This window comes from Alexandromys fortis, unplaced genomic scaffold, assembly GCF_014885135.2.
Source record: "Alexandromys fortis isolate MF-2015 unplaced genomic scaffold, M_Fortis_MF-2015_v1.1 scaffold_267, whole genome shotgun sequence".
NCBI lineage: Eukaryota > Metazoa > Chordata > Mammalia > Rodentia > Cricetidae > Alexandromys > Alexandromys fortis.
The window spans coordinates 1608097-1619159 of record NW_026068157.1 but is presented as its reverse complement, the minus strand read 5'-3'; the positions used below and the strand labels follow the sequence as shown (position 1 = coordinate 1619159).

General features: G+C 41.8%; 1 protein-coding gene across 1 annotated transcript; it reads left to right on the top strand.

The window, feature by feature from the left end:
- Positions 1-4364: 4364 nt before the first annotated feature.
- LOC126491687 (sulfotransferase 2A1-like) lies at positions 4365-10554 on the top strand. Its single transcript, XM_050127520.1, has 4 exons — positions 4365-4517; positions 5788-5882; positions 8561-8744; positions 9849-10554. Exons 2-4 carry the CDS (start codon positions 5859-5861, stop codon positions 9968-9970), a joined length of 330 nt encoding a protein of 109 aa, XP_049983477.1. The 5' UTR covers positions 4365-4517; positions 5788-5858; the 3' UTR covers positions 9971-10554.
- Positions 10555-11063: the final 509 nt, after the last annotated feature.

Sequence of the window (11063 nt, the reverse complement as noted above, 5' to 3'; positions counted from 1 at the left end):
TTTTCTTTGATCAGTGTGTTTATTTTCTCTATGGTATCTTCAGTATCTGATATTCTTTCTTCTATCTCTTGTATTCTGTTGGTAGTACTTGTCTCTGTAGTTCCTGTTCGTTTACCCAGATTTTCCATCTCCAATCTTCCCTCGGTTTGTGTTTTCTTCATTACTTCCAATTCATTCTTCAAGTCTTGAACTGCTTCCCTTACCTGTTTGATTGCTTTTTCTTGTTTCTCTTGGTTTTCTTGGGTATCTTTGAGCGATTTATTCATTTCCTCTACCTTTTTGTTTGTAATCTCTAATTGTTTATGGCAGTTTTTTACCTCCTGTTTAAGGTCCTCTATTAATTTCATATAATTCACTTTTGAGTCGATTTCTTCTAATTCTTCTGGAGTAGGGTGTACAATTCTTCTTGATTCGGGATCCCTGGATTCTGGTGATGTCATGTTGCCTTTCAGGTTGTTGGAGGTATTCTTGCATTGGCGCCTTCCCATCTCTTCCTTCAAATGGAGCCAGGAGAGGCCTGGTGTCTTGGTCCAGACTTTGCAGTGACTGACTCTCTGGGTGTATCTCCTCAGTGTAGAAACAGGAACCGTTCCATCCAGATGAAACTCGTCAGCACTGAAACATGGATGCCTGGTAATCCAATGACCCGTGGACAAACGGTCAAAATTGGAGGGCAGTGCGGGGGTCGAGTAGAAGACAGGAGACGCTGCGGGCAAGCTGAAGGTGCCCGCGCTCCCTTTGAGGGTCCTTGAGGCCTTCCCGGTAGGCAGGCACTCACCTCTCTGGGTGGGTAGCCTTAGTGTAGGAGCAGAAAACTGTTCCTGAGCAAAGGAACTTGCAGATCACGCAGGCTTGGGGGCGGGGGGAACGGTCGTGTGTAAGAAAGACAGCCCTGCAGAAGGAGCTGGGGGAGGGGGGTTTGTGCTGTCTTCTGGGACAATCCGCCCCTGGATAGCACACACTCACCCATCCAGATGGAACTCCTCAGCACCTAAACAGGGATGGCTGGTAGCCCAATGAGCCGGGGACAAATGGAACTTTTTTTTTTTTCAAAGTCTTAAAGTTCTTGTCAAATTGTTCTTTCATTTTCTTGGTTAGTGTTACCCCAAGAAACTTCATGCTATTTGTGGCGATTGTAAAAGGTGATGTTTTTCTGATTTTCATCTCAGCTTCCTTTTCCTTTGTGTATAGGAAGGCTACTGATTTTTTTAGTTGATCTTGAATCCTGCCACATCACTGAAGGTATTTATCAACTGTAGGAGTTCTCTGGTAAATTTTTGGGGGTCACTTATGTACATTATCATATCATCCTCAAATAAAAGTTTGACTTCTTCCTTTCCAATTCAAATCCCCTTGATCTCCTTATGTTGTCTTATTGCTATTGCCAGAACTTCAAGCACTATGTTGAAGAGATAGAGAGAGACTGGACAGCCTGTCTTGTTTCTGATTTTAGTTGAATGGCTTTCAGTTTCTCTCCATTTATTTTGATGTTGGCTGTCAGCTTGCTCTATATTGCTTTTATTATATTTAGATATGATTCTTGTATCCTTAATCTCCCCATTACCTTTATTTAAGGGTGTTGAATTTTATCAAATGCCTTTTTGGCATCTAATGAAATAATCATATTTTTTCTTTCAGTTTATTTATAAGAAGGATTACATTGATAGATTTTTATATATTTAACCAGCTCTGTATCACTGGGATGAAGTGTACTTGATCATGATGGATGATTTTTTTTATGTGTTCTTGGATTCAGTTTGCCAGTATTTTATTGTGATTTTTTGCATCGATGTTCATGAATGAGACTAGTCTGTAATTTTTTCTTGGTTGAGTCTTTTTGTGTTTTTGGAATCAGGGTAACTGTAGCTTTATAAAAAGAGTTTGGCAAAAAAAATGTGTTTGGCAATGTCTCTTCTGTTTCTCTTATTTGGAATACATTGAGGAGTGTAGGTATTATTAGTTCTTCTTGGAAGGTCTGGTAGAATTCTGCACTAAAACCATCTGGTCCTGGGCTTTTTTTGGTTGCAAGGTTTTTAATGACAGCTTCTATTTCCTCGTGACTTATAGGTCTATTTAAATCATTCACCTGGTCTTGATTTAATTTTGGTGTATGATATTTATCTTAAAAAAGTCCATTCCTTTTATATTTTCCAATTTTGTGCCATACAGGCTTTTGTAGTAAGATCTAATGATTCTCTGAATTTCCTCAGTGTCTGTTGTTATGTCCCCCCTTTCATTTCTGATCTTGTTAATTTGAGTATTCTCTCTCTGCCCTTTGATTAGTTTGGATAAGGGTTTGTCAATCTTGTTGATTTTCTCAAAGAACCAGCTCTTTGTTTCATTGATTCTTTAGATTGTTTTCTCTGTTTTTATTTTGTTGATTTCAGCCCTCAATTTGATTATTTCCAGTCTTCTACACCTCCTGGGTGGAGTCTGCTTCTTTTTTCTAGATCATTCAGGTCTGCTGTAAGGTCACTAATGTGAGCTTTCTCCATTTTCTTTATGTAGGCACTTATTGCTATGACCATTCCTCTTAGCACTGCTTTCATAGTGCCCTATATGTTTGTATATGTTGTGTCTTCATTTTCATTGAATTCAAGGAAGAGTTTAATTTTTTTCTTTATTTCTTCCTTGACTCAGGGTTGGTTCAGTAGTTGACTATTCAGTTTCCATGAGTTTGTCGGCTTTCTGGGTGTAGTATTGTTAAATTCTAACTTTACTCCATGATGATCTGATAAGACACAGGTGGTTACTCCAATTTTTTTGTATCTGTAGATTTTTGCTTTGTTACTGAGTATGTGATCAATTTTAGAGTAGGTCCCATGAGCTACTGAAAAGGTATATTCTTTTCTGTTTGGGTGGTATATTCTATAGAAGTCTGTTAAGTCCATTTGATTAATTACATCTGTTAGTTCTCTTAATTATCTGTTAAGTTTCTGTCTGGTTGATCTGTCTATTGGTAGGAGAGGAGTGTTGAAGTCCCCTACTATTCGCGTGTAGGGTTTGATGTGTGATTTGAGTTTTAGTAATTTTTTTATATATGTGGGTGCATCTGTAACTCTGATGTAAGTTTTTACTTTGGGAAGCAAGGAATGAACTAAAACAAGGGAGGAACCTGGAGGCAGGAACTGAAGCAGAGGCCATTGAGAGATGCTGCTTACTGACTTTCTCTTCTTGGCTTCCTCAGCCTGCTTTTCTCTCTTATACATTCTATGACTGCTTGCCCAGGGTTGAACTGTCCATAGTGGGCTGGTCCTTCCTACCTCATTAATCAAGACTGTATCCATAGGCTTCCCTATAGGCCAGTTTGATGGTGGCATTTTCTCAATTGCAGTTTCCTTTTCCCAGGTGACTCCAGCTTATGTCAAGTTGACAAAATCAGACAAGCAAGCAAGCAAACAAATGTATAAAGAACCAGGCATGGTGGTGGGGTTAAAAGTGGAGGGCATAATAGAACAAAGGCAAAAAGAAATTAGAGAGGGGTAAAACTGTGGGTGAGAAGATTTAAACAGGGATGTGGATGTGAGGATTAGGAATAAGAGGGAGATGTGAATGGAGGAGTGGAGGAATGATCAACCAGAATTAAAAAGGATAATGAAGCCATGTGGCTTGTCTCCCAACAGAAAACAGAAAAAGGGAAACCTAAGAATAAAGTCAAGTAAAAATAGCTTCATCATTCATCATATGAAACATTTCCTTTACTATGTTAATGTAACACAAAATTNTCCCAAGAGTGGCATTGCTGGGTCCAGGGGTAGGTTGATCCCGAATTTCCTGAGAAACCGCCACACTGCTTTCCAAAGTGGTTGCACAAGTTTGCATTCCCACCAGCAATGGATGAGGGTACCACTTCCTCCACAGCCTCTCCAGCAAAGGCTATCATTGGTGTTTTTGATTTTAGCCATTCTGACAGGTGTAAGATGATATCTCAAAGTTGTTTTGATTTGCATTTCCCTGATTGCTAAGGAGGTTGAGCATAACCTTAAGTTTCTTTTGGCCATTTGAACTTCAAGAAGTCATTGTTTTTTACTGCTGGGTAGTACTCTAATATGTATATATTCCATACTTTCTTCAACAACAGACATTTCTGCAGCCCCTCAACTTTTCTTGCAGCAGTGAACCATGCATGCCTGTTGCAGCTCATTAAATTCCCCAGATGGAAGAACAACTTAGCATCCTTTATCTCAGAGTTAAGGAAATGGTGGAAGAGAAGGCAGCCTAACATTGAGAGAGTTACGGATATAGGGAAAGGATGCAGGTCATCCTCTGACCTCCACATGTGTGCAGTGGCTTTGTGTAAAGACTTAAGATGTTTGATTAGGATGTGTGCAAATATGAAATGATGAAATGAAGACAGACATTTCTAATAAACTTTCTCTCTCTGTTTTAGATTATTTATGTCATCAGGAATCCAAAAGATGTTGTTACATCTAATTATTATATAGGAAAACATTTTGCCCTTTTGTATAATCAGCTGACTTTTGAAGAACATCTTAATGCATTTATCCAAGGTGAAGGTGAGTGGAACTAGGACCATCAATTTCATATTTTGAAATCAAGCCAAGACTGGAGATTTGTGTTGCATGTTTAAAAACTAAATCTGTGGATCACATTGTTTCAAATTTACTCAGTGTGGGACTAGAAAGATGGTTTAGCTGTCAAGAATGTGTGTTTCTCTTGTAGATGTCCAAGATTGGGTGCTAGCATCCATGTCAGATTGCTCTCAACTGCTTGTAACTCCAGTTCCAGGGGTCTAGCACCCTCTTCTGGCATCCCCCAAAACTGCATGCACCCATGTATGCACATAACTACACACACACACACACACACACACACACACACACACACATGAATGCAATTTAAAACAACAAAAATAAATACTTCAAAATTTTATACTATGGGATGTCAAAGGTTCTATAGACAATCTGATTTTCACTTAATACACTTTTAACTTAGAAAATCAATTCTTATATGATATACCATTTAGGTATGAATGATCATCTATCTTTTATTTTTATATTTTTCAGTTGACGATTTCCAAACATTATATTAATTCATTTAGTGTGTATGTATATGGGGTATACACATGTCATAGTACATGTGTGAATATCTGAAACAACTTGTAGGAGTCAGTACTCTCCTTCAAACGTGGGTTTCAGGGCTCAAACTCACATAATCAGGTTTGGGGTCACGTGCCTTTACTCACTGAGCCATTTTATCAGTTCTTGGTGTTTTATTCATGATGAAGTATTATTTAATAAACATATGATTACTTCATAAAATAGTTCTTACAGGTATTTGGATTCATTTGTTTTAAATACTTTTCTAGGCCAAGTTCAAAGAAGCAGGGCTGGAGAGGTGGTTCCGTGGTTAAGTCTTCTTTCTGCTTTTTCAGAGGGCTCAGGTTCAGTTCCCAGCACCCATGTGATGGTTTACAAACACTTGTAATTCTACTTCCAAAGATCCTATGCCCTCTTCTGGTCTCTGAGAACACTACCATGTAATGCACATACATACATTCATACCAGCAAACACTCACACATGAAATGAAGTTTAAAAAGTTCTTTTTTAAAAATGTAGGTAGTAAGCTTGTATATTTTTTCCCTCTAAAAAACACCACATGTGAGCTTTCTTTACCAATGTCATAATTGTATTATAGGCCTCTAGAGGTGGAAACATCCCTTACATCCCTCAGAGTAAACGCCATCTTCCAATCAGGGATAAGAATCAGTATCCATGAGGTATAAAATTTCAGTATTTGTTTCCTTTTCCTCCTCCTCTCCGTAGTGACTTTTGGATCCTGGTTTGATCATACCACTGGATGGCTAACAAGGAGAGACACAGCGAACTTCCTCCTCATGTCCTATGAGGAGCTACAGAGGGTAATTCTCTTCCTCTGTGCTCCCACATCCCATATCTGCCTTTCTTCCTTTCTTCTCTTCTCTGAGGGGTAAACAATCAGGTGAGTCACAGTCAGCATCTGCTGTCAACTTGACACAGCCGGGAGAGGCACGATCAATGCAGACACTGCCTCCACTGGATGTCTGTGGGAGCGTTTTCTCGGTTAATGATTAGCGTAGGGCGCCTACCCACTCTGGGGACGATATCCATGGGTGGGTGGGTGGGCTTGAGATATCTAAGAAAGGCACTGAGCGGCCTGGGGGAGATGTCAGTGAGCAGCACGCCTTGTAAGACCCTCACCTCTTATTCTCAAAGGTGTGAGAAGAAATTTCCTAGCAGAATGTTTTCCCAGGAATATAGTGGCCTTCTCCTTTCCCACCTGGGAGATTCCAAGTACAAGGCCACTTAAACCAGGCGGCCAACCACCTGGTGATAAAGAAAACAAAACAAAAAGCTGACTTAGCAGAATGGGAGGGAGCAAAAAGATCTTGCACCTGTGCCAAAGCAGCTTCAAAAAACCGCTTTGTAGTTACACCTTTAAAAGACTAACCCCACAGAGGAAACGCAACTCCTCTCTCTACCTTGCTGCAACAGGGTGTTGGAGACAACACTCCTCTGTGGTCTCTGCTTCAGTTCCTGCCTCAAGCTCCTGTCCTGGCTTCCCTCAGTGATGCTCAAAACCTGTCAGCTGAATAACCACACCCCAGGTTGTTATTTGTCAGTATTTTATCACGGCAACAGAGAATCAAACTAACTTAGGGAAGGTGTGTAAAACCTAACCTTTCATTGCCTACATAACCTCAGCAAGTTCTAACAGACCCTGAGACTCATTGTTCTCCTGAAACTGCAAAACAGCACTACTCAGCTAAAATGGAAAATGACAAATATCTAGAGTAGGGAAGGTCATGCTGTGTGTGGTTGGTAAGTGTTAGCCATGTCTTATTAAAGACATGTGCCTCGTCTAAACGATCCTTCAGTTACAGGGTAAGATCCAGATGGCTTTTGTTGAGGATACCAGCCTGGCACATGCTCTGAGTTCAAGCTCAGCATCCTTAGCACACGGAAGTTGTCACAGTGGATCCCACACTGACAACCTGACCACATCAACATATTTGATGCAGGCACCTCGACAGCTTCACATTGGAGTCCAGGGACAACCTAATGGGCTATTGAACTTAAAACTTAGGGCAAGGACCTTCCATATAGACTTTCAGAGAATGTTCCAGATTCGAGTTCTAAGTCAGAACTAAGGACTGGCCAACAGGAATCTCATCATTGCAAACTTTATATTACATGCAGCAATTTCAATGCTCCAAAGAGTAGTGATTTTTCATATAACTCTCTCTTTTCCAAGTGCACTTCTATGGGCTCATTTAACCCAGGTGACCATTGAAATTTTGATTTCTTTCTGTGGTATACAGTGTTTTGAGCAAGTGCCTGTTCATTTACCACCTCCAGCTTTCAACCAAGTTTAGATCCAGTTGGATTCATGCGTTTTGTTTCTGCTAATAAAATTTGCCAATGGAAAGTTGGCAGCCAGGAGTAATGAGGAGCATAGTGGGGGGAGCAGAAAAAATGACTTGTGTGTTTCTATGAAATCTAGATGAGCCATATGTGGAGCACACAGGTGCAAGGGAGGACGAGGAGGAGGGGTGAGGAGGACAGCAAAGCATGATGGGTGATGAGTGAATATGAGTTCACTACAATGTTACACATGTATAAAGTGGCATCCTGAAATCCTACATTTTATACACTTAGAACTGATTCTGTTTTGACAAGGAAAAGCCAGGAGCTTGAGGTTGGCTCAGCAGTTCAGAGAATTTGCTTCTCTTCCAGAGGACCTGAGTTTGGCTCCCAAACCCATAGCAGTTAGCTCACAACTGCCTCTAATAATAGCTTCAAGGGTATCTTATACCTTCTTCTGGCCTACGTGAACACCTAAAACACGCACACATGTGCACGTGCAGACAGACACACACGCACACACACACACACACACACACACACACACACACACCACACAGCTTCCCCCCCTCCCCCCCAAGCTCATGACTGGCAGGCAGACTTGACAAAGGAATGGGTTTTCTTTTCATGACTCCTTCATCCCTTCACAATGTAAGACGGGTTATAAAAATTGGGGGAGGTGGGACTGGAGCAATGGCTCAGTGGTTAAGAGTACATACTGCATTTTAAGAAGACCTGGATTCGGTACCCAGCATCCGCATGGTGGCTCTTAGCCACCTTCAATGCCAACTCAAAGGGATCCAATGTCATTATCTGTCCTCAGTGGGCACTGAGTGTACATGCTTCATATATATATATATAATTGTAAATTTATACATACAAATATTATAAACTTATATTTTCATAGTACAGTACATATTATTATATAGTATACACATATTACATAACTTGTAAACAATATAAATGCACACTATAAATTTATAAATATGTATTTATGCATATTAGTATATATTATCTATAAATATACATATGATGTAGGATGTTGGAAAAAATAGCAGGTCACACACTATGGAAGTGTTCACCTTGATGAGCACTCAAGGGCTCCTTCACTGCTGGTATCCACTCACTCCTAATCACTTTGTCTCCATCAGTGCTGGTATCCACTCTCTCCTGATCACCTTTTTTCCACCCACAGGATCTCAGAGGCAACATGCAAAAATTGTGTCAATTTCTGGGCAAACCTCTGAGTCCAGAGCAACTCGATTCTTCTGTCCAACACTTGTCCTTCTCAGCCATGAAAGAGAACGCGATGTCCAACAGTATACTGCTAAGAAATCCGAAAGATGACACGGTCCACAATATACCATTGCTGAGAAAGGGTGAGACAGGATAGCGGGTCACAGTTGTACTTTAAATGGGTAGGTTCCCAACGTTTGCTAAAGCGCGAGACACGGAAACAGATGCTCAGAAGCTAGAGTCCTATCCCATCATATTCTCTGAGAACAGTCGCTGCCCACATTACTGAGAGTTCACCAGAGGAGGAATGAGAGGTTCCTGTGTCCTGCTGCCTCTGCTGTGCAGCGGATAGGTCTATACACTTAGACCACTCAGCCGCAGGGACATTGTCCACGTCTGTAAGAAACCGGAGATAGAGTCGCAGTAACAAGACTGTCCAGTTCAGAGGGTGCTGTGATTACAACAGACAACCCCTGCAAACATCTGTGTGTCTATATGACAGAATGGTCGTTCATCAGTAATAGAATATGTTCACACATGCAGCAACTTGGATGGATTCCAAGGGCTTTATGCTGAGCGACAAAAGTCAACAACATAAATCTGCACACAATATATCTATGTAACATTCATAACATAGAAGACAATTGGAGAGGCAGAGAATATGTTGCTGGTGTTCAGGGATCCAGGTGCTGAGACTTGATAGTAGTATTGGGAGATGCTTGTGGCAGTGGACTATCTATGCATTTCAGTGGAAATGGATCACAGAGATCCCATGTGGAAAAAAGTGACTTAGAGCACGGCATTTTCCTAGTGGAGATCTTTCTGATCATAGCGCTGTGTGAACATTCCCTTAACTAGAATACAACCTTGGTTGGAAAAATAGTTGAAGGACACACACTTTGGTGCCAATTCTGTAGCCTGCTACTCTATCACATGGTTGACATTTTTCCACATGGAGGGGTGGACTGAGGTTCAGCTGTGAGAACCTCTTCAGTTTTTACTTCAAAATTTCAAGACTAGGATTTTCCACGTGACCTTTCAGGCGCTCACAGCCACTGACCTCAGATCATCGCAAGTCCCGTCCCTTTCCCTCTCACGTGGTTCTGACAGCGGGTACAGAGCAGGAAGTTGTAGGATGGCTCCTTTTGGTCCATCCAGAGACACCAACTGGATGGGTGAGGTCAGAGGGAGACAGGCTTGGGCTGCTCACATGCGGTGCTCACTCATTTCCCTTCTGTGTCTGACAGGCACGTGTGGCGACTGGAAGAATGTCTTCACTGTGGCCCAGAGTGAAGCCTTTGACACCGTCTATCAGGAGAAGATGGCGAAGCTTGATCCTGGTCTCTTCCCCTGGTCAGAATACTGCTGACTGATTCCCCGCCCCTCCCAGACAGGGTTCTCAGTGCAGTCCTGGCTGTGCTGGAACTAGCTCTGTAGACAGGCTGGCCTTGAATTCATAGATCCTCCTGCCTCTGCTTCCTATGTGCTGGGATTAAAGGGCTGCATCTCCTCAGCCTTATTGTCTGGTTGGAAGACTGTAAATAAACCTTCCAAGAACTCTGAGTGTTAGCTACCCATAATTTAAAAAAAAAAAAACCTGTCTTCCTTTCTTCCTTCCTTCCTTCCTTCCTTCCTTCCTTCATTCCTCCCTTCTTCCCTCGTTCGTTCATTCCTTCATTTTTTTTGGTCATATGGATGCAAGTCAGTCATCTGGATACAGGAAATCTCAACTGAGAAAACACCTCCATCACACTGTTCTGTAGGAGCACCCAGCCCACTCACGGTGGTGCTGTCTTTGGGAAGTGACTCTTGGTTGTATGAAAAAAAAATCAGTCTGAGGAGGTGATAGGGAGCAAGTCCATAAGCATCATTCCTCCATGGTCTCTACTTCAGTTCCTGCCTCAGTTTCCCAAGATCATGGGCCTGCAAGCCAAATAAACCCTCCTGTCCCTATATTGTTTTGTTTGGTGTTTTATCGCAGCAATGAAACAAAGATTAGATTCTGTCCCTTTGGGTGGCCTAGCAGCTCACATCACAAAACTCTGAGAAAAATACATTTTTTAAAAAACCCGATGGAATCTAGAGCAGACAGTCCTGTCCCTAGTTCCCAGAACTGAATTGCAGGAAGGCGTTCATAACTCGACAGCAATGTATCATCACTGTCAGCCTGCTGCCTGGGGAGTTTGTGGTTGTTGCAGGGGTGTGTGCTGGCCCGAGGTTTACGTCTCCAGTCCTAAGGAGCACACAGCGTCAACTGATGTGGGATTCCCTCTGTATGCTGGGAACCACTGCTTAATAGATAAAGCTGCTTTGGCTTGCCAGAAGGACAGAGCACAGCAAGGCGGGAAAATCCAGACAGATGCACAGAGAGGGTAGGCGGAAAATGAAGAGCAGGGATTCCACTAGGTTAAGGAAGGAGTCTACACTGCATTAAATGTAGCAGAGTCAAATTGAAGCCGAAT

Bases quoted from the DNA above. Each gene is read 5' to 3' on its own strand.
- LOC126491687 (XM_050127520.1), top strand. From the start codon at position 5,859: ATGTCCTATGAGGAGCTACAGAGG. The intron at 5,883-8,560 runs GTAATTCTCTTC...TTCCACCCACAG, and splicing joins CCTATGAGGAGCTACAGAGG to GATCTCAGAGGCAACATGCA. The intron at 8,745-9,848 runs GTGAGACAGGAT...TGTGTCTGACAG, and splicing joins TATACCATTGCTGAGAAAGG to GCACGTGTGGCGACTGGAAG.